This window comes from Numida meleagris, chromosome 19 (genome assembly GCF_002078875.1).
Source record: "Numida meleagris isolate 19003 breed g44 Domestic line chromosome 19, NumMel1.0, whole genome shotgun sequence".
Classification (NCBI taxonomy): domain Eukaryota; kingdom Metazoa; phylum Chordata; class Aves; order Galliformes; family Numididae; genus Numida; species Numida meleagris.
Genome location: NC_034427.1, coordinates 4819197 through 4846980, shown reverse-complemented (window position 1 = coordinate 4846980; position 27784 = coordinate 4819197). Strand labels below are relative to the sequence as shown.

At 56.2% G+C, this 27784-nt stretch overlaps 2 protein-coding genes and 2 pseudogenes across 6 annotated transcripts; 1 reads left to right on the top strand and 3 right to left on the bottom strand.

Annotated features, from left to right (window-relative positions):
- On the top strand, positions 38-8070 carry BLCAP (bladder cancer associated protein). 2 transcript variants are annotated; one of them, XM_021416309.1, is made up of 3 exons: positions 38-210; positions 1870-2031; positions 6425-8070. In XM_021416309.1, exon 3 carries the CDS (start codon positions 6501-6503, stop codon positions 6762-6764), a length of 264 nt encoding a protein of 87 aa, XP_021271984.1. In that variant the 5' UTR covers positions 38-210; positions 1870-2031; positions 6425-6500; the 3' UTR covers positions 6765-8070. The 2 variants fall into 2 exon arrangements, with proteins under 2 accessions (XP_021271984.1, XP_021271983.1); XM_021416308.1 differs by lacking the exon at positions 1870-2031 and having other exon boundaries at positions 40-210.
- Positions 10628-12313, bottom strand: LOC110408354 (annotated as a pseudogene).
- On the bottom strand, positions 10630-27784 carry SRC (SRC proto-oncogene, non-receptor tyrosine kinase). Of its 4 annotated transcripts, none has more exons than XM_021416304.1 (13): positions 27715-27784; positions 20177-20242; positions 18759-19008; positions 18489-18588; positions 16001-16099; positions 15437-15540; positions 14281-14430; positions 13730-13885; positions 13434-13613; positions 13276-13352; positions 12989-13142; positions 12740-12871; positions 10630-12661 (listed from the first exon to the last, which is right to left on the bottom strand). In XM_021416304.1, the coding sequence occupies exons 3-13, from the start codon at positions 18997-18999 to the stop codon at positions 12453-12455; spliced, it is 1602 nt and encodes a 533-aa protein (XP_021271979.1). In that variant the 5' UTR covers positions 19000-19008; positions 20177-20242; positions 27715-27784; the 3' UTR covers positions 10630-12452. The 4 variants fall into 4 exon arrangements, with proteins under 4 accessions (XP_021271979.1, XP_021271980.1, XP_021271978.1 ...); XM_021416305.1 differs by lacking the exon at positions 27715-27784 and adding an exon at positions 24749-27449; XM_021416303.1 differs by lacking the exon at positions 27715-27784 and adding an exon at positions 21579-21651.
- LOC110408004 lies at positions 21754-24753 on the bottom strand (annotated as a pseudogene).

The window sequence follows — 27784 nt, the reverse complement described above, 5'->3', positions numbered from 1 at the left end:
GCGCTGCCCCCGCCGCCGCCTGAGCGCGGCCCGCGGCGGAGCTGGTGCGGGGCGGCGGGGCTGGGCCTGGGTAGGCGGGGAGGGAGGGAGAAGAGGGCCCTGGGCGGGCGGCGGTGCGTCTCTGAAGCAGCCTCTCTTCTCCTGTCCCTTCGCAGGGCGCGGCGTGTGGAGGCGGCCCGGGATGGCGGCGTGAGGCGGCGGCACCGCGCCGTGAGTACGGGCCCGGGCCGCGTGTGGGGGAGGGGAGGCGCTGCCGGCGGGGCGCGGCGCCGGACGTGGCCGTGCGAGAGCGGGAGGGGTGGGGGGGGCAGCACCGTGACACCGGCGGCCTCGGGCCGCAGCAGCACGCTGAGCTTGTGGCCATCGGCGTAACCCTTCGCTTCCCCCGCCGCTCACTTCTCCCCCTCCTCTGTAGCCGTCCCTCACAGCTCAAGCAGGCCCAGAGGCAGCCCCCAGCCCCGCCGTGCCCAGCAGATAGAGGGCACCCGGCCCCGTGCCCTCCGCGGGCCCCCGCGGCTGCTCTGAGCCAGCCCCAAGGAGACAGCACGATAAGTTCTGCTGTACGAGCGCTGCTCGCTGCGTCCTGAGCGCGTGCACAACACAGTTGTAGAATAGAATGCACCTGTAGAATCACCGATGTTGGAGAAGACCTCCAAGACCATACAGTCCAGCCATCCGCCTACCACCAATATTTCCTCACTATACCACGTCCTTTAGTACAACATCTAAACAGTATTAGACCTGAAGCTCTCAAACGCAGCCCACAACACTGAACTCTTCACGAGCCCACTACCAAAACACAACCAATCTTGCAAGTGCTGTCCCAGTGGAGCAGCTTCTGCCTTTCCAGCCTGTGTGTCACAGCTCTCCAGAACCCAGTATGGTTTTGCCTTTATTTGTGAGGCAGAAATCTGACCCCTGTCAGGCTGTACTTAGACAAACACATCACGATATCGGAGACACAAAGAGTACTGAGGCTATCCAAATGAAAAATAATGATGTTCTTTAGAGAAATTGGAATAGGCTGGGAATTTATAATTATTGGCAATTAAGTAAAGGCCAAGAAGGTAGAGAATGAGGACCAGTGATAATTAGATTAGTACAAAGGAAAATAGCACTACTTGACAGTTGTTGATGTTTGTACATTTCTACCAAAGAGCTAACTGACATAAGGTCCTGCTCCTGAGATTTCCTCCTTTAAGAAGCAGTTCTGCTGCCCTGTTGCTCCTGTCCAGAGGTTTATTGGCTCTTTGGCTTTAATTGTGCTGCTGTCCAAGCAGATCTGTCAGTGCAGTGACTGGACACTGTCTGATCAACTCCCCAGTGAAGTAACGATGCTCTGAGAGCAGCCCTGGAAATGGTAACAAGTGTCTTAGCAGATGTCTGTGCTTTCCATGAAAGGAGTATTGCTTTGGATTGTCTATAGCTTGAGAAACCAGAGCACTTTGTAACCCCTGAGGCTTGATTAATCAAGGATTTGCTGCTCTTTTGGAAAGTGTTTGCAATTCTATTGCACCATTTCTGAGTCTCCACCAAGTGTTCCAAGGCATGAACTTATCAAAGAATGGCATAATGGAAGGCTTACTTTTTCCAGCTGAGTCATACTGGCAGATAAACTAAAAAAAAAATAATCCAAAAACAACACACAGAAAACCAACTGGGATTACTAGAATAAAAGCTGACATTAAATCTCTGATATTACAAATAAGTCCTAAAAGTTTGAACAGCTATAGTTCTTGGTTGTTCTGTATGTCTGTTCTTAAGAGAGAGGATAAACACCTAGAAAGCTATGCTACTGTTGTTTTTCTTAGCTGAAAATAAGTTTAAGAAATTTGTCAGTCAATAACTCTTTCACCTCTTCCCCCCCAGTGCTTTGGATATCGTGTATTTAGCAGCTGTTCTGGACACTGCACAGTATTTGAGAGCTGGTTATAGACACATGCTGGCAGCAGGAAGCTCTGCCCACACACAAACCTGCATGGCTGCAGCAAGGTTCTGGATTTGAACTGTTTTAAGGAAACTGTACTATAGGTGAGCCTTATGCACAACAAACTCAGTACATGTCCCTGAGGCATACTCTAAGTATACACACACTTAACTTGGGAGATTTTTATCTAGACATGTGGCTTTTAGTTCCCAAGCGGGAACTTGATCTCCCGGGAGAGGGGTAAATGGACTGTTTAAGGAGTTAAGATGTTCTTGAGAAAGATATTAACTCTGTACTGGCATACTGAGGTAGAAAACTTGCTGGGTATGAACATTTCTCAGCCTCACAATTGCTGGATTAGCTTGTAGAATACCAAGGAACACCTTGCTAGCTCCTCACATGGGTTTGATACAGAATGTGAATGATCCACTGCAAAACACCAGACCTGTGCTGGGCTACTCACCTGTGACGTATCCTAATTAAAGCTTTGTTTTTCTTTCTGGGTGGGAAAGGTGTGCCAGTACACTTGCATAGGAATCTGAAAGTCCTCTCCACAAACATATGCCAATAGGAACTGCTGGATTTGAATGGTGTTGGGAGGGAGGGAAGATGAGAGAAGGAAGGACCGTGCACGCGGTGGAAACTGATTAATAGGCATGTGGAAAAGCGTCGGTGTTTGCTTACTAATGAAGTGTGCAGGGAACCTCCCCACACTGCTGGAGCCAGTAGGGAGGAGGCTCCAGCAGCGCCTGGAGGTCAGAGGGGAGCCCAGGGCTCTGGCCGTGGGGAGAGCAGCAGGAGCATCACATGCTGCACTGCCGAGGGGGCTGAAGCAAGTTGGTGTGGCTCCGATCGCTGCGGAGGAGCCTGAGGTGGTGCGATGAAGAGGAACTGATGGGAAACTCGAACGGCCGCCAAGTCAGATGACTTGAGCACTCCTGAGGATAGCAGGACAGCAGGCTGCTGAAGAATGAGATGAGTCACACAGGCAGGGGAGAACAAGAGCAACTGGTTGAGGGAGAGCAGGGCGCCGTTGTGAAACAGGCTGGTAGAAGTGCTGTTGGATGACAGGTAATTATTTGTTCTGGGACAAGGTAATCTTTTGCTTGGATCATGAGGAGGGGACAAAGAAAGCGACGCAGGAATGTCTCATTTGCAAGTTTCCCCAGCACACTATTGCTTGAGAATCTAGGCAGATCCGCATGCTGTTACAGCTTCAAGAAGGGACTTCCTATCCTGGGCGCTATGGAGAGCAATACTTCCCTGTTCAATAAAGAGCTGACAATGGCAGGCACCGTTTCTCTGCAGGAAACCCTCAGCAGGATGAGGATTGATAGCTTGGAAAGGGAACTTTGTCTCACTGGCAGCTGTATAAAAGACTCTGCACTGAAGAGTGAGGAAGAGGATGCGTCTTAATTGTGGAAAATCTCATGAGGAATACAGGGGCATGGAAGTTTCAAGTAGCAGTTACCTTATCTAGGATCAGCTGTGGGATCACATAGGCAGTGGGTTTTCAGCCTTTAACTGCTGCATAGTTAAGAGGCACAGGAAAATAAGAACAAACTGACTACAGATACAAGATTAACTGTTCAAACATCTGCATTTGTTAGAAGAGTTCTGCAAATTGAAGGACACTGACGTGAAACTTCATGGTAGAGAAAGACACTATTAAGTGTTTATTCTGCAGAGTGGTTTTACTGATTGCTGCAAGCAGCTGGTCTTCCAGGAAGTACCAATATTTAAAAATGATTAACTTGGTGTGAGACCTGTGTTAGTAGGAAGAAGTCTGCCATTGTGAGGTGGCCAGACCACGGAGTTAAATGCAGCTATGTCAGAAATTTTAATTACCCTCTTAAATTGTAGTCAGTTGTGAAGTTGGGGAGCTAACACCATAGTAGCTATACCTGGCATTGTTACATGAGAGATTTGTAACATCAGTCCTAGGAGATTCTAGAGCTTGTTTTCTCCTGACAGACACCTCTTTTAGGTTGGTTTTCTTATCCATTTCTTTACTTCAGAAACAGAAAACCCAAAGCAGTTGTCTGTAGGCACTCAAAACTATTAACTTGTAAGAATGGCTGACCCAAAGGCTGCAGCACATGTCCTGCAGCAGAAGTCAGGCTGACGCGATTTCAGGTCTGGATTTAGCAAAAGTGATGTTTCCGTAGCAGCTTGCAGGGTGTTCAAGGCCCTTGGGAAAGAGACTGCAAGAAACTTAAAGGAGAGAACACTCAGGAGGATGACTGGAGATTGTTGATTTAGTACAACTCAGTTGTATTCAGGGCAATGTGATCTCTGCCTAAGCAAGACAGGAAATAAAAGATGGAGTAGTGGCGTTCACTTATCTATCTGTTAAAATCTCTGTTAAATCTTTTCTCTGAACAATTCCCAGTTAAGAAGTTACCTAATGATTCAGCAGTACTTTTTCTCCAGAAGCAGCTAACTGATTCACAGAGGCCAGCAGACAGCATGTTTTGCTATGGAATGAGTAATCGTTATTCCCAGTTCACAGATGAGGAAAACTGGCTTGGGACTACACTTGCCCTTGAAGACATGAGGAGATGAGCTGCGTAAGACAGGACCAGCACTGAGATTTTATTCCTTCAGTGTTACTTCAGCCATACTGCAATGTAAAAGAACTTCTTCCCTATTCCTTTGGCTGCCTAATTGAACCCCAGCTGTCCTCTCTGCAGGAGAAAACTCTTGCAGGACAGCCAGCACAACATACTTCCCCCAAATACTCTTAATCTGTTTGCCCTGGAGATTTTGGCCTGCACCGTTTTTCTGCTAACATTAAAGTAGATCCAGCTGCTAGGTACACAGTGGATGGCAGCGTGCTTCCTGCTTCTGGCACCACAGCTGATTGGTACCAAGGAGCTTACTAAGCTGTAAGACACAGGTCTGACCTCAGTGGGGATTTGGAAGAGAATCCTGTGTGGTTTTCTCTTGGCTCTTCTGTGCACTCCCTCATTCCCTCTCCCTTTGCCAGGAAATCCCTTCTTCTGCCAACAGGAGCCAGAGGAATGTGCTGTTTGTTTACTTTCTCACTCTTTTATCCTTCTAACCTTCCCACACCCCCCAGCTCTAATCCAAACAGGCTCAGCTCAGCCCTTCATCCTTCTGACAGCACCGCTCAGCTGAATATTTTCAGATAAAAGGATTGCTAGAAAAAGGCTTATTCTGACCAGGGTCTGCATAGCTGGAACACAGCTGGGGCTGTCCTCTTGCCTGTCCCGCTCTGCCTTGGCTGGCAGCTGCTTCATTCTGTTTGCTGCATGTCACCATGGCATACCATAGGATAACAGGGAAGAGCCCGCTTCCCAAGCTCTACTCCCTTTCCACACTCCCTGCTGTATAGCTAGGTCTTTCCATGTACCCTGTTCTCATTCTTTCCTTCCTTCATAAACTGAAAGAAATTTTGTCTGTTTTTTTCCCCCAGAATATCTATATCTTCTAGCCTGTAATGCTGCTATCCTAGACTGCTGAACTCCATTCTTTTGCCCTCTTTCAATAGTTTTATCCCAGTAAAAATATCTCCAGGGCATTTTAATATTTGTGAAGCTATGTAAAATTCTTCAATGAATATGTTTGAATTGAATTGCTTAGAAATAAAAACAAAACAGTACAGTATAGTTGATTTAGTTGCTAAAGATAGAGTGTATTTCCTGGACCTTTGGTCTGCTGACATCCCTGGTTAGCAGTCCTTGAAGCTCACTGTTTCCACAAGGTTTTATAATAATCCAAGTGAGGAAATCCTGTGTTTACTGCACTTATGAAAATTGCCATTTTGAGATTGTCCTCTCTTTGATTCATTTGCATACTTTGTCTTATCTGACTTGAGCTGATTGGCAAGGATTATAAATCCCTTAAGCAGGGACTGTCCTCCCCTTTGTTTTGCAGCACGGACACTGTCAGGGCTTTCCTGGGCAGCTACATGTCTAGATTATTATTATTTTTTTTGCTGTTCAGAATGGATCTGTGCCTGGGGAGGAAGCAGTTTGTGTGTTTAACACTTCCTATAAGCATGGCTAAGCACCAGACCTGCCATTTTTTCCTTCCACTTCTTCCTTTTTACCACCTATGAGTTTTACCCCTCAGTTGCATGTTTTTCCCATCACTTTTAGGCTTTGGGCAGCCTCAGATAAATACACATGTAGGATGGGCTGCAGTAGCTTGTTTTCCTTTCTGTTGTTTCTCCTTCCACCTTTCTGTTCCTGCACTATGCTAAAGAAAAGCATCAACTGTTAGCTGGAGTAACAGCCTAAGAAGCAGAGCACATAAGGGATACACTTCTACATCAGCCATAGAGAATCACGCCCCCAGCTGCGGGCTTCAGGAAGCGGAAAGTTTCCACCAACTCTGAGACACACCAGAGTTTAGTACTAGGAGCTGAAACATCAGCATACAATGCTTGGCAGTGGGCGAGCTGTAGGAGAAGAGCTGCTGTTGATCTGTTTGCTGCGAGTCTCTGACTGTCTTTTTAACCTCCCCCTCCAGGACAGCCCACCTGAGGAGCTGCTGGAGACTGGAGCACCCGACTGCTGCTGCCACAAGGCCCCACCAGCCAGACACGATGTACTGCCTTCAGTGGTTGCTGCCTGTCCTGCTCATCCCCAAGCCCCTTAACCCGGCATTGTGGTTCAGTCACTCAATGTTCATGGGCTTCTACCTGCTCAGTTTCCTCCTGGAACGGAAACCTTGCACAATTTGTGCCTTGGTCTTCCTGGCAGCTCTGTTCCTCATCTGCTACAGCTGCTGGGGGAACTGCTTCTTGTATCACTGCACAGGATCCCAGTTGCCAGAATCAGCTCACGATCCCAGTATAGTGGGCACCTAGAAAACTATTATCTTCCAGTTTGCTGACAGCTCTGGTTTTGCTTTTAAAAAGGGGGGGGGAGGGTCTAGGGAGGAGGGCGGGGGTGTGTTAGGCATGTGATTGAAGTAAAAAGAGACTATTTCCTGTAATGTACGTGTGGACTAGAGTGGTAAATTCCTGACCAGCCCTCCCACTCTGCCTGTGAAATCTGACTCGTTTACTGTGTGAACTCTGGCAGCGCCACCTGCTTTTTTAGAAGCAGAAATCTTTTTTCCTTCCCGTATCACTGGGAACGGACAGCAGCCCTCCTACCTGAGAGCTGGTGGAGGAAAGAGCTGTTGGCCTCTGTCTGACTGTTGCACGGTGGTGGAGTTGTGTGTCACTCTGTTGTTGGCCATGGTGGTCTAACACTGATTCTGCTCAAGTAGCTCCAGGATCCTCTCCATCCTTCTGTTCGTGGGGAGCCAGCCTTCCCACCTTGCTGATCAAGGGACAGTGAAACAGCTCACAGATGCACTTGGCCAAAAGCTGCTGGAGCCAGAGGCAGTTGAGTCATCTCCTCCTGCTCAGCCTGCCAAAGAGATGTGTGCACTGCCCAAGTGCTTTCTGAACTACTAATGCTCCAAGATCATAGCCTGAAAGCCTCAGTTATGCTGCTGCTTTTATAAAGCCTCACAGGCAGCAGAGACTGCCTCTTCCCCTGCTAGATTTCCAGGGTTTACCGAGTTACTGACTGTGACAAGATGTGGGATTTTCGGAATCACTATGAACCTCACCCAAGAAAGCTAAACACTGGCCCAAAAGCCTGGGTGTGGGCAGGGCAGGAGAAGATCCTGAGGTGGAGGCATGGCCTGAAGCCATTGATGCCATCAGTGGACGAATGATTTTCAGTGACAGTGTTCTCAGGTCGAGGGTGGCAGAAGGTGCTGATGCTGTGGTTGGTGATAGAGGCACCGGGTACTCCTCTGACCTCTCTTCCTGGCTCCCCTGGGTGGTGGTGGGTTGCTCGCACACAGGCACTGTTATGCAGAGCTTTGCGCTGCACACACTGCTTTCCGTAGCAGGGGCTCTTGGGGAGCCTTCCCTGGGGCAGCAGCTTGCTTTTGATAAACTGTAGAGGTTGACACAAAGTATTGACTACACTGTCAGAGAGTTCCCTCGTTTGCCATCTGTTCATCTCCGGTCTCAAAGGGGAGTGCAGCAGAAGTGGCTACTGCTGTCCCAAGGAAGTTCAGGCTATGACATTGTGAAACTTCCAGAATATTGTTTGTTCATTGCACAGCTGTTCAAAACGTTTAATAAAGCTTTATAAACTTTGGTCTATGGACTACTGCCCGCCGTGATGCGTTTGCTGTTCATCACAGATGCCTTAGCCCAGCAGTCATGCAGCTCATATTGTTTTGTTCCCGGCACAGTAGTGCCAGAGTCTCTAGCAAGAGGCAGAGCCCGTTTGCCCTGTAACTCCCAGTACTGACTCCTCATTAACGATTTAACCTAACCCTGGGCAGGCCAAGCAGCGTGCTGGCAGTTCCCAAAACGAGCTCATTTTGCACACAACACAGGAGGTAGCTTCTGGCTGCATCTCCGCACTTGCGTGACAGATTCCTCTCCTTCCCTTACGGCTTAAGGAACACACACGGAGCTGAAAGCCTGCTAATCCCCGTGCCAGCAGGGAAGTGTTCCCTGCAGACACACGCACTGGGAGCCCATCCCACGCCGCCCAGCGCCTCATGTCAGCCCCTGCCCTGCCCACAGCTCTGCTTGGTGCCAGGTGAGATGGGGCCATCCAAGCGCTGTGTCTGGCCGCAGCACCTCACAGTTATCAGCGCGTGTGGGAGCCGAAACACACTGCTGGAACCAAAGCCAACCTCTGCCCTCACTCCTGGCCACCGAATCCAAGCTGGAACGCATCCAAGGCGTATCAGTGGTTCTACGTTTAAAAGTGCGTGCCACGTCACCACGAGTAGACGTGACAGCTCTGTCACCGAGCAGGCTGAGGGCAATCCCTGTAGCTGTCAATAGTTACAGTGCAAATAAACAGAAGGGAAAGGAAAGGAACGCCTCTCATTTGCAAGGCACGGCAGTGCAGCTGGAGCACTCCGAGCAGCTTTTAAGTTTTGTTTATTCAAGCTAAAAGGCTTGTTTTTATTTAAGCTAACGCAGTCACCTCTTTTAAGAGCCCATTTTAGTTGCTAACTAACCAAGCTACACTTCACTGCAATTTAAATAAATCCTAGCCACGAAGCCAGACAGTTGGGGTGGGAGCAAGCGCTGCCTTCACACATCAGCCCAGCCCAGGACGCGGCTGTGGTTCCCCGGTGCGAGGCCTGGCGTGGGGACACGGCACTTCAAAAGAGGGACGGGGCGACAGCAGAGATCTCGACCTGATGCGTAAGAAACATGCTTTTTGTGCTGCTCCCGCCCCAAACGCAGCTATGAGCCCTTTGATATGCACAGAGCCCTCGTGGAGTGCTATCTGACGCTTCAGAGCACTGAGATACCATCTTCATTTTAAAGACGGAAAATTAAAGCAACTTCATCACGGTCAGAAAGAAAGCCCGAGGCAGAGCAGGAACCGAGCTGGGATCGCATCCCATGCTAATGTCCTGATCCCCAGCTCATCCCCTCCATAAAGAGACCGTGAAAAACCAGCCTGCAACTGCAGAACAGGTCAAACCCGACAGCGCGCCAAAAGCATCATCGCGGCTTGTGCTTGCGTGCTGCAAATTGGACAGAGCCCATGCAAGTGCAGTGCCTGCACCAGCTGCACAGCAGCTCACTCAGCATCACCACGCTCTTCGAGAGCTGCCCCACCAGGAGGGCAGCACAGCCCCAGCACTGCGGTCCCTGCCTGCTCACAGGGCCGTGCGGTGATGGGGAAGGCAATGGGGCTCAGAGCAGCGCGGTGCCAGCTCCCATGGAGTCCAAGCACTGCCTGGAAGGGATCTGGCGCAGAACATCTCATCACCTTGCTTTATAATAAGGCGTCCATCTGCCTCATGTTCCCTGGTTGCAGGAGCCTTAAGCTGTCCCTTTGCCTTTCCATCATAAGGAGGTCATTTTCTAGGTCACCCAAAGCAGCGGCACAGAGGGGTCAGGAGAGGAAAACCACGCCAGCCCTACAACAAGCACTCTCTGCTCTGTACCAGGGACCTTTCTGCTGGGTCTGGGCTATAGGAGAGACCCCAGACCCAGCCCAAAACTCACTCCAGAGCACTGCAGCCCACGCAGTGGGTTGGGGCTGCTCCCTGCACAGTCACAAGCACAGAAGATATCCGGTTGGGGCTCCCACATTCCCCCCTCCCAACCCTGCACAACCCCTGCCCCACTGCAAGGACAGACCTCAGGGCTGCAGCAGCCCCAGCAGGGTACCACCCTGTCCCACCCATCATACACAGACTGAGGCACTCACCAACAAGACATAGCCTCTCCATCACTTAATTACTTCAGCAAGAAGTAAATCATGAAGCACTGAACACTTAAGATGATGAAATCGACTCACCAGCCCTCGGAGACAGAGCAGCACTCAGAGCACCAGAACCACCACAGGTCACTGAAGCTCAGCCACAGCCCCACTCTCTGAGGGCCACTTCCCACAAATCAATTACTTCATCGCCAACTGAGGGATTCCAATCAGCACCCTCTAATTATCCTAATGATGCAAGCCTGCTCCCTGCCAGCTCACTGAGCAACAGCTGAAAGAGGCTGCAATCAGCACAGAGAGGGGTTCCAGGGTGGATGGATTCAGGACAAGAGCTGTGCATCCCCCATACCCCTGGCTGAACTCCCCCTGCAAAAGGCAACCCTGAGAGCCACATGTGGGGCCGTATGCCCCCCAGGGATGCCAGGAGGTCCTCCTTCACCATACACAACCCACAGCAATCTGTTTGGTGAGGTCTGTTTGTCTTTAATTATCAAATTGCAAAGTATTTACAACATCATCATCAGAATTTCAAAGCGTCTCCACCCCCCACCACCCACCAAGCCGGACATGGTCAGGTTTTTCCAAAGTTTTATTATTATCACAAAAAAAAAAAAAAAAAGGAAAAAAAAAGCTAAATATTTCTTACTTTGACACTGAAAGAGTCGGGGGTGGGGTGGTGAGCTGGGGGGAGAGAAACAGATCCATGTGTCCTCTGCATAGTCGGTGGGAGATGTTACAAAACGCTTTAAAAAATGGCACCAGCGGAAGAGAACATCTCACACGGGGCCACTTTGTGCCAAAAAGCATCACTGGGGGGGAGGAACCCCTGCAGTTCAGCAACAGATTGGCAGTGGAGGGGATGGCTCAGGGGCTCTGTGGAGCGTGGGAGTGCCAGCGGCCCCCAGCCCCGCTCTGTGCTCAGGGAAACCACAGGTCGTGCGTCCCCGCATGCGTTTGCCTTCTCTCTCCCCAGCTCTTGGCTCACGCCTGGCTTCTGCCCGTCCCCACCTGCCACTCTCGGAGCTTTCTCCTGGCGATGCAGACGCTGTACGGTGATGGCACACAAATGTCACAGGATGCGGAGGTTAAAAGGCTGCGACCCTCGGGGTGCGGAGGGCCCTGCACCAAGGTGGGCACAGGAAACGTGCCGGGGGACGACGGGCTCCGAGTCCCAGCGTGAATACGGAAATCCATGGGAACAGTCCTCCAAGCCAAAGGTGGGATCCCTCCGAACCGCTATGAGCCCCTTCGTACTGAGTTCACTATTAAAACGGAGCCACCGACAGAGAACTCGGGTAATAAATAAGACGCCAGGGAGTGAGCGGGAGGCAGCAGTGGCTCAGCTCGGTTCCGGAGGCGTTTTTGGCACCAGGTGTGAGTGATGGATGAGAGGTCCAGGACACGGGTGGTTACGGTGTGACGAGGGGCTCCAGCTGGGGACAGACGAGGACAGATGTAGGCAGGAGGAACACGACAGCACATGCAGCTTGGTCAGGTAGTGGGAGCTGCTGGAAGGCTATGTACAGGGCGGGTGCTCAATGGGAGCACCAAGCTGTGCATGGATCACTCCGACCTCCGACACACGATGCTGGGAGCAAGCAGGGAGCAGCTGGGTCTGACAACTGGCTCCCGGTGGCTCCGTGCTCCCTGATACGAGGATGGCAGCAGCAGGGGGGAACGTGGCTAGAAACACACCAGTGGACAAAAGCAGTGCTGAAAGACGTAATTCCCCAAAACACTGAGCCCTGCGCCTGAGGATGGGTGGGTGCTAGAGGAAGGGAGACTGCCAGCCTCTATGGGGCATCCCAGCGTCTGCTCTCCAGCTGCATCCGATCCAAAGCAGTGCCTTCCCACTGCCAAATGTCTCTGCAAACAGCCTCGGGCAGACTGGAGAGAAGTGGGTGGGTGAATGGGTGAAGAAATTTGTGCTGATTTAAAAAAAGGGGTGCAGGAGGTGTGGGGCAGTGTATCTGAGGAGGGAGGGGCTGTCCCACAATTTCTCTGGCTGCTGTGGGAAGAAGGTCCCGAAGGCTGTGGTTGTGCCAGGAGCTGCCCCACTGCCCCGTTCACACTCCTGAGCCCCAGCCCTGCTGGTGGCAGTGCCCAGGGCTCCTCTCACCACCTCATCAAGCGTGGCCCAGCAGTTTTAATGAGCAACGGGGCACCTGGCACCTCCCCATGTCGCATCCTGCTCTGGAGCTGCTCCCCAGAACGTGGCCCCTCCACATGGAGCCAGCCCTCTGTGCCCCACAGCAAGGCCTCTGGTGCCAGGAGGAGCTCCAGGCCTATAGGTTCTCTCCAGGCTGGTACTGGGGCTCTGTTGAGGTGAAGTAGTCCTCCAGGAAGGCCTGCAGGTACTCAAAGGTGGGCCGCTCCTCAGGGTCCTTCCGCCAGCACTGGCACATGAGGTCATGCAGTGATTCAGGGCACTCGGGCGGGCAGGGCATGCGGTAACCCCGCTCCACCTGGTCCAGCACCTCCCTGTTGACCATCCCTGCGGAGAGAAGGGCAGCGGGGCTGGGTCAGGCACTGTACCCAGCCCATGGGGTGTGGAGTTGGTGCCAGCTCTCACCTGGGTATGGCACCCGGCCCTTGGTGGTCAGCTCAGTCAGCAGGATGCCGAAGGACCACACGTCCGACTTGATGGTGAACCGGCCGTACAGGGCCGCCTCAGGGGCCGTCCACTTGATGGGGAACTTGGCACCTGAGCGGAGAGACAGAGTGAGGGGCTGCTCCCCTCTGCAGCCCCCAGCCCCCCAACCTCAGGGCCTGGGCCACCGAGCCACCAACCCCTAGTCCCACTACCGGGCCCCGCTCGCACCCTGCCGTGCCGTGTACTCGTTGTCCTCGATGAGGCGTGCCAGCCCGAAGTCAGCCACCTTGCACACCAGGTTCTCCCCCACCAGGATGTTGGCCGCCCGCAGGTCTCGGTGCACGTAGTTCATCCTCTCCACGTAGGCCATGCCAGATGCAATCTGCGGGGCAGAGCGTGGGGACCGGGCTTTGCAGGGGACACGAGGACCCTACCTGGTGGGGATGGCTCCAGAGCCAGACCTGACCCAGCTGACCAGAGCCAGAGTGCAGGAGGAAAGGGAAGCAGGAACCCACCTGAGCAGCCATATCGACGAGCTGTGGCAGCCGCAGGTACTTGCCCATCTCTCCCTTCAGGAAGTCCAGGAGGCTCCCTGCGAGGAAGACAACGGTCACCACCCAACAGGCAGAGCAGAGCCGTTCCCCAGGCCACCCAGCAGCCCTCCTGTGCTCACCTTTGCTCATGTACTCAGTGACGATGTAGATGGGCTCCTCTGACACCACTGCGTAGAGCTGAACCAGCTTCTCGTGCCGGAGCTTCTTCATCACCTGGGCTTCCTGCAGGAAGGCCTCTGGGGACATGGTGCCGGGCTTCAGAGTCTTTATGGCCACTCTGGTGGTGCCGTTCCAGGTCCCTGCAGTACAGGTCACGTTTATGGGGCTGTGTCCCCCACCTGCTGCCCCACTGCTACAGATGATGACACTGTGTGGCCGTGGCACTGGGGGACACAGAGGCTGGAGCTGTCCTTACCCATCCAGACCTCTCCAAAGCAGCCCTGCCCCAGCTTCACCTCCAGCCGCAGCGATTCCCGGGGGATTTCCCATGCGTCCTTGGCGAGTCCTTGGGTCTGGGGCTTGGACGTGGGGCAGACGTTGGTCAGGCGGTGGCACAAGCCATCAGCATGTTCTGGCACAGCAGAGACAACACAAGTGACGGTCTGGCATCTGGATGCATGATGTCTTCCTTGCACACCTTGGGCACCCACACTCAGACCCCTTCCCCTCTTTCTCAAACCCAAGTGGTGTTTCACCAGGGTCTGCCCACCTGGTTCAGTGCCTGCACTGGCATTCCCTTCATAAAACCATCTAGCTTGGAAAAAATCTTCAAGATCACCAAGTCCAACCGCCCCATCACTAAGACACATCCCTGAGCACCACATCCACGTATCTCAAACACCTCCACGGATGAGGTCTCCACCGCTACTACCTCTCCATGAATAAACTCTTCCCAATACCCAACCAAACCTCCCCTGGCATCACCCAGACCCAAGGGACGTGGGCAGGGGCTCTGGCCATACGCACTGGAGTAGTAGGCCACCAGCTGCTGCAGGCTGCCAAACTGCGTCCGCGAGGTGATGTAGAAGCCGCCGCTGTCCAGCTTGCGGATCTTGTAGTGCTTCACATTGAGCCCCTTGGCGTTGTCGAAGTCGGAGACGGAGAGGCAATAGGCACCTGAGAACACAAGCCAGCAGCTCAGGGGCTGCACAGGGTCCCCACAGGGATGGGTGCAGCAGGAGCAGGCTGCTGGTTTTACCCCCTAAAAGCACCTCTTATTCATCATTTACAACCAGCGCCACAGCCAAGCAGTGCCATACGGCGCAGGGAGCAAGGCGGCAGCAACTGGGGGATGCTGAAGCAGGGATGTAGGGAGGGATGGGGGAGCTGCAGACCTGGTTATTCCCTCCTATATCCTGCTGTGGGCATCGCTTCCAGAGTTTGCCTCTGCTGTGCCCACAGAGCTGTGATAGCACAGGTCTGGGGCCACAAACAGAGAGAGGGAAGGCTGCTGAATGAACTGCTTCCAGTGGAATAAAGTCAAGCTCAAAGTGTCAAAACAGAAAAGAACATCACGGAATTTTTCCTAAAGGGGCATTTGGAGCCAGACTAAAGCGTGTTTCCAGGTAAGAAACAGCATCCTCAGTCAGCTAAGCTCTGGAGATCAAACTTGCACATTTGGGAGGAACAAAACAAGGATAAAGAGTCATTAGACTTGAAAGAAGGGCCTAAAAATCCATCATTGCCGCCGCCTAGTTGCTCACAAGTGAGATTTTGCCATTAGACAGAGGCTAGGAAAAAACAAAACTCATGTGCTTGGGGACAAAAAGAACGCAGAAAAAAGCCCGGGAGAGGACACGGCATTGTTTCCATTGCTTTGGAGGCACGTGGGCACATCAGTGGGGAAACCATTAGTGGGTAAAACCAGGACGTTGTGCATGGGACATCTCTGCCTCCAGCTTGGACAATGGGACAAGAACAGAGTAGAAAGGGGACATCTATAAAAGCAATATATTAAGTGAAACTGTGGGTGAATGCCATGCAGGAGGCTCATCTCCTTCTGTACACCCAGGTCAGGGGGACCAGGACCACGCGGTGACCAAGCACTGGAGGACTCCTGCAGGGCTGCTCCCAGTGCCATGGCTCTGGTGGAGGAAGGAGGGGAGGGGGATGTGGGGGTCACCTTTCGTCGTCTCGCTCTCCCGGACCAGGAAGGTTCCCCGGGGGTTTTCGGGGTTGAGCAGCAGCCGCTCGGACTCCCGACGAGTGATCTTCCCGAAGTACCACCTGCAGGAGCAAGCGGCAGGCTCAGTACCACCGAGCAGGGCTCCGCTCAGCACCCTCACTCCAAATGCCTCCCCAGATACGGGCAGCCCTAAGCCGCCCAGCTCTCGTGCTTTTGTCATTGTGGGCAGCTGTGTCACTTCTGCTTTCCATATGCAATGGTCACCCTGTGTCACCAGAGCTCTGATCTGCAAACGCAGAGTTTGCAGTTTCCCTGTGCCTGGATGCGAGGCCATGCAACCACGCGCTGTGCAAACACGTGGAGCTCCGTGTGCCTCAAGGAAAGGCAGAAAAATGCTTAACAGGGTTAGAAACAAAACAAAACGAAAAAATAAGCAAAAAATAAAACCAACAGACAGATGTCTTTTAGGTTTTGCCCAGGAAGAGAGGGACGGCAGAGAGGGAAAAGTGCTCAGCGAGTGTTTTTGTCATTGTTTCAAAACTGTCTAAAAATGGCAATTACTCTTCAGCCTGGATGGAGTCTGAGGGCGCGACATAGTTACTGGGGATGTAGCCCGTCTGTCCTGTAGTGAGGGAATGAGCCAGCCACCAGTCACCTTCCCTGCAAGAGAACCAAAACACACTCAGTGTGAAGCCAAAGAGCCCACAGCACCCCAGGTCGGGCCCTGTCCCACCTCTGGGCAGTGTTCCCATGGCCCCAGAGGAAACGTGGGACCAGGATGAGCCAGCAGAGCTCAGCCTGGGGGGACAGCAGTGAGCAGCACCCGCACCCAGCCCGCAGCAGGACCCACTCCCCACAGAGACCCCAAGGAGGGCAGCAGTGAGCCCCATCGGCTCCAAATCCTTTAGGAGCTCCCCAGGATGAGCAGCATCTCCATGGTGCTGGTCGGCCACTAAAGGAGGGTGTCCTTGCTGGAGAGCTAGCGAGGCAAATACCTTTGGAGCCATCTGAATTTGAGCCGGGTCTGGCTGGAGATTGAGACGCATTGGAAATCCCAGCGAGCAGATAAGCAACAGGCAAAGGGGGAGGGAGGGGGAAATGGGAGAAAAGCAACAGAATGATGGCAGTGATTAAAAAAGGCGCCAGGAGAAACAAAAGAAGGCAGAATTTGTTAAACACAGACTGCAGAAAAGCAACAAAAGGGAGAAAATAAATGAGCGATGGAGAGAGGTGGAACGCCGGATCCAGCAGGCACAGGGCAGCCGTGCTGGTGCCACGGGGAGGGGGATGAGAGCTGCCCTATGGGCAAAGCCCAGCTGTGGTGCAGTGGGTTCAACCCCTTTGTGGCACAGATGCATCCCAGTACTGTCCCCAAGCTCTGGGGCTGACAGGAGGTGGCCGCAGGTACTGGTGCACAAGCATTCCGTGCCCTCCCCATCACACCCCGCAGGCTGCTGGGCAGGAAAGGACAATGAATGGACCCCAGGAGGCAGCTTCCCCTTCCAGGCAGGCAGCAGGGGGTTCCTCCACCACCGCTGTGTCCTCAGCCATCAAAGACAGCCGTCTCACTTATTCTGACTGCCAGGCAGACGGGGCTGCAGGGAAACCGCAGCTCCATGAGAACAGTGCGGCGAGGAGCCGAGGGCTGCGGAGGCAGGGAGCAGCAGAGCTGCAGCCCGGCACCTCGCTGTGCGCCCAGGACAGGAGCTGCCTCGGCTCTGTTCCCACGGGGCCGCAGCGAACATCTGCTGGGAAATGGCCAGATCCTGACTCACGGCTCTGCTCCAGCACGGGCTGAATGGCTGTCATCTGGGAATTCGGCAAAACAAACTATTCCAAAAATGTCGCAGCGGGGGGAGGAAACTCATCATCGGCATCAAAACAAAGCATTTCAATAATTCCCTGCACAACTCTACCCAAAACACCCTGTTACATCCCCGCTGCCTGCCAGCTGGCCGGGAAGGGATCTGCTCCTGCTGGGAGCGGTACTGCAGAAGCCTTTCCCGCACGGGATGGGTGTGTTTGGCCATCGGGGAGGGGGAAGGTCGCTGCTGGCCTCTGGCAGGGTGCAGAGCACAGAGCTGCACACCCAGCCTGGTACAGCAGCTGGGAAGCACCAAACAACAAAGGCTTTCTGTGCACCGCCAAAGTCCTGCACGCAGCACATCCCAAACTTCATGGATTAACAAACGGTGAGCGTTGGAACGAGGAGAACAAGGATCCAACTGAAAATGCATTGCTGTGACAGTGCTGGGTCACCGCAGCAGTGCTGCCTGTGGACAGCCCCGCACCATTCTGCTCGTTGCAGAGCTGGGCACGTGCTGTGCATCAGGACTGAGCACACCAGCATTGCATCACTTGCCAGCCCGGCCTCTGCCCCGCGCGGTGCATCCAGTGATGGATGGATGTGCTCTTAGGAATGGGATGGAGAGCAAAGAGCCAGACCCTATGGAAGTATCCCAACCCCTGGAGTGACTCAAAAAAAAAAAAAAAAAAAAAAAGAGGAAATGAAAAAAAAAGCAAAAATACATGGAAAAATAAAAAGACCAGGAAGTACCAGGAACCCAAATGAACGAGGACTGCAGAGGGGCGAAACAGACAGGTGGGGTGCAGCTCCTAGCGGGCAGCAGGCAGGCTTTTACCAGGGAAGGTCATTAACAGTAATCATAACCCACAATACACACCTGACGTCCACTTTTCTCCTACATGAAAGCATGGCATGCAGAGAGAAAAAACACAGTCAGGAGAGAAGCTGAGATCAGAGGCACCGCGGAACCACGGAGAGAAGCGCCCGAGGCAGAGGAGATGTGTCCAGGCTGACGAGAGGCAGCTGAGCACTGATGGGGACAGTGGACCCGGGCTGGGGGACCCAAGCTGGCCACAGGCCAAGGACTTGGAAGTAGGTGTCAGGAGGACGGGGGAGCAGTGCAGCCCGATGTCCTCGAACAGGTCCCCAGGAGAGGTGGCCCTGTGCAAGGCTGGCCTTGGGGACCCCCAGAGCCCGCAGAAGGGGAGAAGCTGATGCAGGGTGGGCTGCAGTGACACTCACGTGTTGTTGACAATCTGCAGGCGTTCTCCTTTCTTGAAGGACAAGTCTGTTTCAGTCCGGGACTCGTAGTCGTAGAGAGCCACAAAGGTGGTGACACCACCTGCAACAGGGACCGCTCAGGGTGGGCTGCGCACTGTGTGTCCTACACCCCATCACTCCCCCTCCAGCTCCCAGGCAAAGCCCCCCCATAGCAGGAGAACCCAGCACCACCACGGGGAGCTGGAACCCAATCCCACCCCACAGCCCACGGGCACCATGTGCCGCACTGACCAGCCAGCGCCCCGGCACGCTGCGGCGACGTGACGGTGTCGGAGGTGTTGAAGCCCCCGAAGAGCTTGGGCTCGGTGGCCACGGTCCCGAAGGAGCGGCTGGGGGTGCGGTGCGTGTCGGGGGCTGCTGTCTTGTTGGGGGTCTGCGAGGCCGGGAACCCCCCATGGTGGGCGCTGTCGGGCGGCTCCAGGCTGCGCCGGCGCTGGCTGGGGTCCTTGGGCTTGCTCTTGCTGCTCCCCATGGTGGTGGGCTGGGGGAGACAGAGATGTGTGCGTCAATGGCTTTTAATAATATAATAACAGCCCAGCCCAAAAAGAAGAGGACAGCTGGGTGGCAGAGGTGCTGCAACACGCGGTCAGCGCATGGCACGTTGCTCCTGGTGCCCCAAAGCCCTTCCCGCACTCCGTCAGCCCTACAGCATGTGCATGGCCATGCTTCCACGCACAAAAGGGTTTCTGGCAGGTCACAGATGGGACGCAGACAAACACTCATAGGCGAGACCCAGACAAATATTCACAAGCTGGGATTCCTCCAAACTCACAGAACCCACAGCTGCATTTAAATGCGGAGGATGCTCAAGTGAAGCCCAAAGCTCGCAGCAAAGCAAGCCCTTGGAAAAACCGAGCGGGAGAAGCTTCAATCAGGAGCAGTTTAAGGCAGTTAGCAGCTAAAGACCAAGGGATCGCTGCTTTATATAGAGTCCTACCTTCCCTTCCACTCAAGATCATGCTCTATAAATACCTCCAAGGTAATGATATAAATGAAGGAAGGGAATTATTCACAGTCTCTGAAGATGGCAGGATACACAGCAGTGTCCCGAAGCTACGGAAGGGAATATTTAGGCTAGACCACGCATGGCAGGATGGAGAGGGAGGTGGAGAATCTCTCTAATAAGAAAACCCGGGAGGGAAGGAGCGGAGGCGGGAGAACTGCGGGGAAAGCAGGTCCTTGGGAAGAAGGAGGGAAGCCCCCTCCTGTAATACGAGCCACTCCCACCCCCTCATCCCCTGCTCACCTCCACAGGGTTTGGCACCCGTTGCGCTGCCGGGGCTGCAGGGACGTGGCCATGGGCTCGTGACAGCCCACGCGGCTGTGAGCAAGGAGCAGCTTCCCCCAGCATGGCACTTCCCCAAGCAGGGAGCACCAGAGCGGGCAGTGGGGGCTGAGCTGCGGCCCCAGGATGTGCCCAGGGGCACCCTCCTGACCCCAGCCCGGAGCACAATAAAGCAAACGGATTGCAAAAGCAGCCGTGACCAACAGCGACAGGATTTGTGTGCAACGCTACTACGCATGCAACATGCCATGGGTGTGCTCGGAGCTACACAGCCAGCTCCCACACAGTGCAGCTGATGCCCACTGTTTGCACACCCTGCTCGCCCGGCACCAGCAGGTGGGGACCCCCCCCGGCCATGCCTTACCTGCACGTCCCAGCTACCGCCTGGCCACGGCGGTGTGTGGGGCCACCAGAGGAGTCAGCTCAGCTCCTGCAGCACACAGACAGAGACAGACAGACGGGTGTCAGTGGTTCCTTCCCCACTGCCCTCACCCGCTGTGGGCTGCTGTGCCCACCCTCCTCCTCTTCCTCCTCCTCCTCCTGTTTGCCCACCCAGCAGTCCCACAGCGCGGGGCTGGCAGCCGATGGCTCTGATCTCTCATGTGTGAAGGGGACAATTCTCTGCTCCACTTCATCACGCCCACCCGGCGCAGGGCGAGGGGGTGGCAGGAGCAGCCCCGGGCAGTGTGCCGTGCTGGGAGGGCAGGGGGACGCGTGGCTGCTGGGGCACCCCAACCTGCTGTGGGATTTTCAATACTTTCCCAATGGTGGAGAAGCAAACCAGCTCCTCTGGACACGCCATGGGGCATTTCCAGCCCCACCGCTCCACGACAGATGGCTGCAGGGACACGGGGACCTTGTCACCAGGGCTGTGAGTCGCCCTCTCCATCCCCAACAGCGCAGATGTGCCGTGGCATAAAACGCACACCAGGTCCTGGAGCACTTCACGCTGCTCCAGCCCCAACTCAAGGATCCTCGTGCAGCGATGCTCCAGGCTCCCTCCACCCGCAGTGGGCTGCATGGGGCACGCAGCGCAGAGCTGCACAGGGGCTGCAGCACATGTCCAGCACCTCCAGCCGGGCACTGTGCTCAGGACGTGCCACGCCGCGGGTTTGTTTTGACATCTTTCCCTTCCTCCCCCTCACACCCCCCCCCCCCCCATAAGTTTGGTGGCTATTTTTAGTGCGTTTGATGAGGATAACGAGCAGCGGCGGATTGACAGCTCTTTACGACTTGAATGGTTTGTAATTTGTACTTGCCTAATATTCGCCGGCAATAATTGCACAGCGGGAGGGAAGGTGGGGGAAGCTGCAGCCCCAACCCCGTGCTGCAGCACACACAAATACAGCTGCAACGCGGCTGCACGTGGTCCCCGCGTCCCTGGCACTCTCACAGTGGCCCCATGGGAGCATCCCTGGGGTGACAAAGCGCTCCATCCCTGAGGGGACACTCCGTGTTGAGCTTTGCACACAGGCTCGGCTCGGTCCCTTACTCCCCCCTGCAAACACCGAGCGGCAAATCCCTGCCCAGGGCACAGCAGCCAGAAGAAGCCCAGCCAGAGGCCACTCGGCCCTCCCTGCTCCCAAAGCAATTAAAACCGAGGCACACTCAGCTGCACAGCTCAGCTCCCATCACATCACGGCTGCACGTCAGGGTGGGAGCGCTGCCCGTCGGCACCGATGGCCCCAGGCTTTCTGCCCACCCCCCCCCCCCAGAATTACAGCCAGCAAGGCGGGAGGTGGGAAAAGACGGCACCTGCGCCCTACCTTGTAGGGATGCTCTGGGAAAGCAGCACTGGGGGACGCGGCTGCTCAGGGTCATCCGTCTCCTGCAGACAGGCTGCGTGCTGCGCCGGGCGGCTCAAGGATACAGCGGGAGTTGTAAGAGCTGCGCCGACAGCAGAATGCTGGCAGAATGGGGGGGCACCAGCTTATCTTATCTTTTCTTTCTCCCCCCCCCCTCTGAAAGACACCAACAAAAGACACTGATTGGGAGCAGACGAAACACAGAAATTCCCCATTTGCTGCCTTCTGGTGCGGCAGGAGCAGAGACCTTGGGAGAATCTGCGACATGCTGGGGCCCAGCCCAGACAGCGAGCCTTGGGGGGGGATATCTGCCGACATGCCACGGCCTTGGGCTGCCGGGGGCCGGGTGGGCGCCGAGCAGGCGGGATGGGACGAGCGCTCCAGGACACTGCAGTCAGCTGGAAGATTGGCACAGGGACACCAGGCGGTGCCTCACCACCAGGTTTAAATCCCCCCCCATCCTGGTGTTTTCTTCCCTTTCCTGTAGCACGGCTGCAGGGAGACCTCCGCCAGCCCTGCCTGGAAGAGCTGTGCCTTAACCCCAGCCTGGTTTGCAGACATAGAAAACTGAGAGCATCCTTCTGGACGTAGGGAGCAGGACTGAGGGGCAGGCACAGCCCGAGGTTTACCCCCTACTCCGTCAGCTCGCACAGCGCGGCGCGATGAATGACTGCACCTGTCTGCTGCCAGACTGACAAATGGAGCGGGCAGCGCGCGGGCAGACAAAGCCGTGGTGCGGTGCAGAGCCGAGCCCACGGCACCAGGGACAGCAGAACAGGGTGGGAATGCAACCCCAAGCCCTTGTGCATAGCAGGCATCCCTACAGGTGGGAGTGGGGATGGGTTGGTGCCAGGCACAGAGCACGCGTGAGGGTCATGCAGCAGCATGGGGCAATGGTGGCTGCCAGCAGGGCATGGCATGGCACAGCCCTGCTCCACACAATGATGTGCAGCACGTGGTGCTAGGGATGCTGCTGAGATTTTTGCTCAGTATGAGGCTGCTGGGATGGATCCTGCAACATGGGCACTTTTCAGGGCACCGCAGCAGCGCCAAGCCATGCTGCATCACCAACTCATACTGCAGGGGAGCAGCTGCCCTGGGACCCCTGCTTCGCCCAGGGATGGCATCCCAAAGGCACCTGAACTTGCACATCCCTACCCATCCCTCCATCCCTCTCCAGGAGGAATCTGTGCAGGGCCATGGTGAAGGTATGGTGCAGCTGTATGCTCCTGGCAGATGCAATGAGCGGCCGCTCCCATCCTACTCCGTCAGCTCCTGTTACATTTAAAGACATCTTAATTAAAGCTTCACAACCCAACCTGGCAGGGGCCAGTGGGTCATGAAAAGGCAAAGGATAATTAAATGAACCATCCAAATTCACCCCCCCGAGCACAGGGGAGTCACGTTTGGGAGCAATGCAGAACGCCTCCAAAAAGACATGTTGAAACAGGAGTTGGAAAGTGCAAAACAAACCCTGAGCAGCACAGACACAGGTTCTGGATGTTCATCTGGCCAAGAAACCCAGAACCACTGAAAACGCCTCCAGGGCACCTAACCCGGGGCTCCCCCAACTGCACATGGAACAAGCACATGGGTCCTGCAAACCTGAGCTTGCTGTTCCAAACACGCACAAAGCCCTTGGCACGAGTTAACCCTGAGCATGCCTCTCCCAGACAGGTGATAAGGGCACAGCTCTCCTCCTGCCCAGCCCAGGAGAGGCAAACAGAGGAAATGCTGCCTCATGCCCTGGTGCCTGTGGGGCTGGGAAGCACTGATGCGGAGCAGGGCCAGCATCAGACCTAGCCACGGGGTGATGCAGCCTCCTGCTCCCCAAAAGACACTTCTCAATACCACTCCAGGGCACCCTGACAACACGCGGGCTCCCCGCTAATCCTCATGTTCTGAGCAGCCTCAGAGGAGGAGCACGAAGCCGTGCATTTCAGTTCCCCATTCCTGCAGCAAACTCTTCCACTTCCAGGACAGCTGCAGAAAACGGAGCTCGCTTCTGCTTTCTGCATGGAGAGATCCGCCCTGGGTGCTGCAGGGGACGGTCACAGCACCCAGCCCCTTTGGGGCAGGAGGGGGCTGGCAGCAAAGGGCTGACACGGGCGATGGATGCAACCCAAGCGGTGCCACCAACCCATGTGCCACTCGCAGGGTGATGCAGTGCCACAGCGATTTCACAGCCCCAAGCGAGGACGGCAGCTCCATGGGCAGCAGCAGGAAGGGGTGAGGAACATGTGGCAGACAGAAAAGCTCCAGATATGAGCAAGTTGCAGCCACCCCGGCCACGCTGGCGTCACCACTGAAACATTTCCCCGCTCAGAACCAGCCCAGCCAGTCCAGCCGGGAGCTGCCGGGCTTCCTCAGCTGCAGCCCCGGGGCACAGACCCCCAGGGGGCCCCACAGGACCCCTGTGGCACAGAGCCCTCCAACACGCACCCAGAGCAGCAACAGCTGCATTCACAGAGTGGGGCCAGGAATCGGCTCCCTCCCTGCTCCACCGCTGGATGGGGGCCCACGGGCACAGCTCTGGGCTCAGCCGGTCCCACGGCCTCTGCGGTCTTCAGCGCAATTTGTCACCAAAACAAAGCTCAGGATACAGCAGAAGCTCAGCTCAGCGAAAGGAGGGGCGAGCTGAGATCACACAGACCCCCGCTGTGTCCCCGTGCCCATACAGCCGCTGGATGCCCTGGGTGCTCCCTGGCCAACGCGGGCTGTGCAGGATGCGTGGAGCCAGCCGAGGTGCAGCGCACACTGCTCGCTACAAACAGCCCCAGCAGATGCAAAACAAAGGAAAACGCTGAGCTGGTGGCTTTCAGCCCCGCCGCTCCTGGAGGCGAGAACCGGGCTCCGCGCACATCCCAGCCCCGCACTGCTCACTCGGGTGCCCAGAACACACCTGGGTAACAGGAGTCACAGACAGGGGATGAGCTGCAGATACACAATGACCTTGCAGATCTCAGCGGTGCCCCCACACCCGGTCCCAATGCGCTGAGCCTGTCCACCCCGTGAGCTTCCAATGCAGCCCCCCGCCCCGCCCCACGTGCTGACTGCCACCAGCATCAGTGGGATTTGCGCCGTCCCATCCCATCCACCCCCCAGCACAGCACAGCACAGCCTGCACTCACCCCATCCCACAGACACCGGCTCAGCATCCCCATCCATGAGGACACAACCTAGCACCCCACAGGGGATGGTGGTGCGGCTCCCCCGGGGCTGCTGCGCTCCCTTATCTCCCAGCGGCTGCCACTGGGGGAAGGAAAGGGCCCAGCCGAGCAGGGAGGGACTCTGAAAGCTGTTGCTGTTCTTTTTTTTTTGCATTTTGCAGAAGTCCTCCAGCACACGGTTCCGCCCTGGGAACATCCAGAGCCACGAGGCGCTGCAGCACCACGGCTCCATTCAGGATGGGGAAACCACAGCCAGGCCCGGGCACTGCGTGGGAGCAGGGACCCCGTGCACAAGGACAGCGTGTGGCTGCGGGCAGCCCAGCGCTGTGAGCCCGCTGTGCCCAGTGACACTGGGCTCTGGGGACGGGGAAAGGCAGAGGGGTGAGACTGTTATCGCCGGGTGCTGCAGTTCCCCATTTTCCCCTCCAAACCCTTCACCCACGCAGCCAGACCTCGAGACAGGACCCCTCACGTTACACCACGGATATTCCAGCTCCTCCACCGCGTCTCCATGCAGCGCAGCCAGCCTGGGCTGGGGGCAGCCCTCCATAAGGTCTGAAGCAAAGCCACCAGCCAGACCCCACCTTCCCCAGGGCTTCTCTTCCCTGTATCCCCACCACTGCTCTCATTTCCTCCATGACCCTGGCACTGCTTTGCCCCCCGCAGCCCCCAGCGCATCCCAAGCTCTCCCAGCTCCGCGCCCAGGAGGGCAGTGAGGAGATCCGTAGCCTGGAGGGAAGTCAGAGCAAGACTCAGATTTACAGGTTCTGGTTCCTGGCCCATGTTCAAACCACATGCAGTCTGTTTCAGGGCTTTCTTTTCAGCCCGTGCATGTGCAGAGGCATGTGCAAAGCAGTGCAACTTCCCTCGCACCAAGGTCATGGCACCAGAGCAGGGGCGCACGGAGCATCTACACAGCCCACACCAGGTGTCTCCTTTTTCCTCCTGCCAGGCGGGCTGCAGAGCAGACTATCACACAGCATCGAGCTCGAGGGAGCTGACTCGCACTGCCCGCCCCGCGGCCGCGCTTGCAAGAGGGCTCTGGGCTGAGAAGCTCTGAGGAAGTGAGGTCAGCTGGGAAATGGTTCCCAGAGATAAAAGGCCAAGTTAGAAACCATGCTGCAGAACGGATAGCACAGGAAGCAATAGCGCTGCAGATACCCCTTGGTGCTTCCCCTGCCATGCCCAGAGCAGCACAGGGCAGGAGCGATGCGTGGCTGTGCTTCCCCTTAGGCGCATGGGCCGCGTGCTCCAGCTTGCTGCAACCCTTTCTCCATCCAGACATGGCACATACTCGCTGGTCATTAAAACATGCCATTGTGAGCCAAGCCCTGAGCCCACGTCTGCACTGTGCCACCGGTTTGTTCCTCATCCACGCAGCAGAGCCTCCGCACGTCAGACACTGCAAACCGCAGCCCCTTCCCCTCGCTGCGCTGGGACAGACCAACCTGGGAGATTTTCTGTCACTCCAGAACAAAGCCGTTCAAGAGCAGAAGTATCACTGGGGCATCTCCACCACACAGAGAACTCCACAAGGCCACTGACAATCTAAACAGGGAACATCGCACTTCCCTTTGCTGTGCCAGCCCATAAGCAACCCCAGCTCCAAAATCACCGGGCTGCATTTCGGGAAAGCTCCTGAGCACAGGGTGCTCGGACAAGCCCCCGCCCTGGGCCAAAGCTTGGGAATGGGGGCAGCCCTCAGTCTGCTGAGCAGAGGTGCCCGTCTCTGCAGAGGGAACACAGGCTGCCTCACGGCGGCACGCCGCTCCCCAGGGAGCCCCATCTCAGACACTGAGCAGCAGAGGTTTGTCCATGGGCCAGCCCCCGAGCCGGCACGAGGCGGCACAAACAAGCGGGGGCAGCAGGGGATCAGCCTGCAGGAGCGTGCGGGGAAACAACAGCATCGCGCTGCTCCCAAGCGCGAGGTCACCGGCATCCCCCCACGTGTCCCCATCACATCCCCTCCGGACAGGGGGGAGCACCAGCACGGAAGGAGGAAAGATACCAAACGGAGCCTTTTGTTTGTTGCCACCTTCCCACAGCTCGGTTTGCATCCCACGCTGCTGGATTGGTGACTGTCCCGTTCCCAGTGCCCAGACACGAGCACACCGGGTACCCTATGGGCTCCGAACGCCACCGAGTGGGGGAACGTCACCCACGGGAGCTGCTTCCCGTACCCTCAGACCTCCCGGGCAGCAGAGGGACGGGACGGGCAGGAGGAGACCACAGCTGCGGCGGAGCTGAGCCGGGGACCGAGCAAACCGTACGGGGTCATGCTCCCGGGGGGGAAAGTCCACCCAGGCCCCGGCTTGGCTCAGGCAAATCCCACATTGCATCCCCGCGGCGGGTACACGCACAGCAGCCAGGCTGCTCCGGGGGAGCCTCCCGGCCGGGTACAACCCAGCCCCGGGCAGCGCGGGGCTTCGCAGCCTTCCCCAGGCGAAGGCACAGCGAGCGCCCGGCCGAGCACGGCCACGAGCCCCGAATCACCGACGAGAGAACATCGAGAGGGAAACGGAGCAGGAGACATCAAAGCAGGGGGGCGATGAATATTTCATGCCCTGGCCTACATACAGCCCGGCTCTCCCCGCCCCGCGCTCCCGGGGGTCCCCCGCAGCCCCCGATCACAACAAAGGGGAGTGCGGGCAGGCGGGGCCGGACCCCGCAGCTCCCCCCTCCCCCCCCCCCCCGGCAGCCCCACAGCCAGCCCAGGGACCCCGCGCACCCCCCGCCGGACCCACGGCCGCCCCACAGAGCCCGGAGCCGGACCGCCGGCATCGCCGCCCGCGTACTGCGGGCATCCCCGGAGCCGCCCCGCTGCCACCCGGGCATCCTCCGGCGAACCGCGGGCACCTCCCTCCAGCTCCTCAGCCGGACCCCACGGGGACATCCCCGCAGCCGGACCCCGCGCACCCCCCGCTCACCTCCCGCGTGCGCGCACCGCGGGGCCGGACCCCGCCGCTCCCCTCCAGGGCTCGGCCGCGGCTTTGTCTC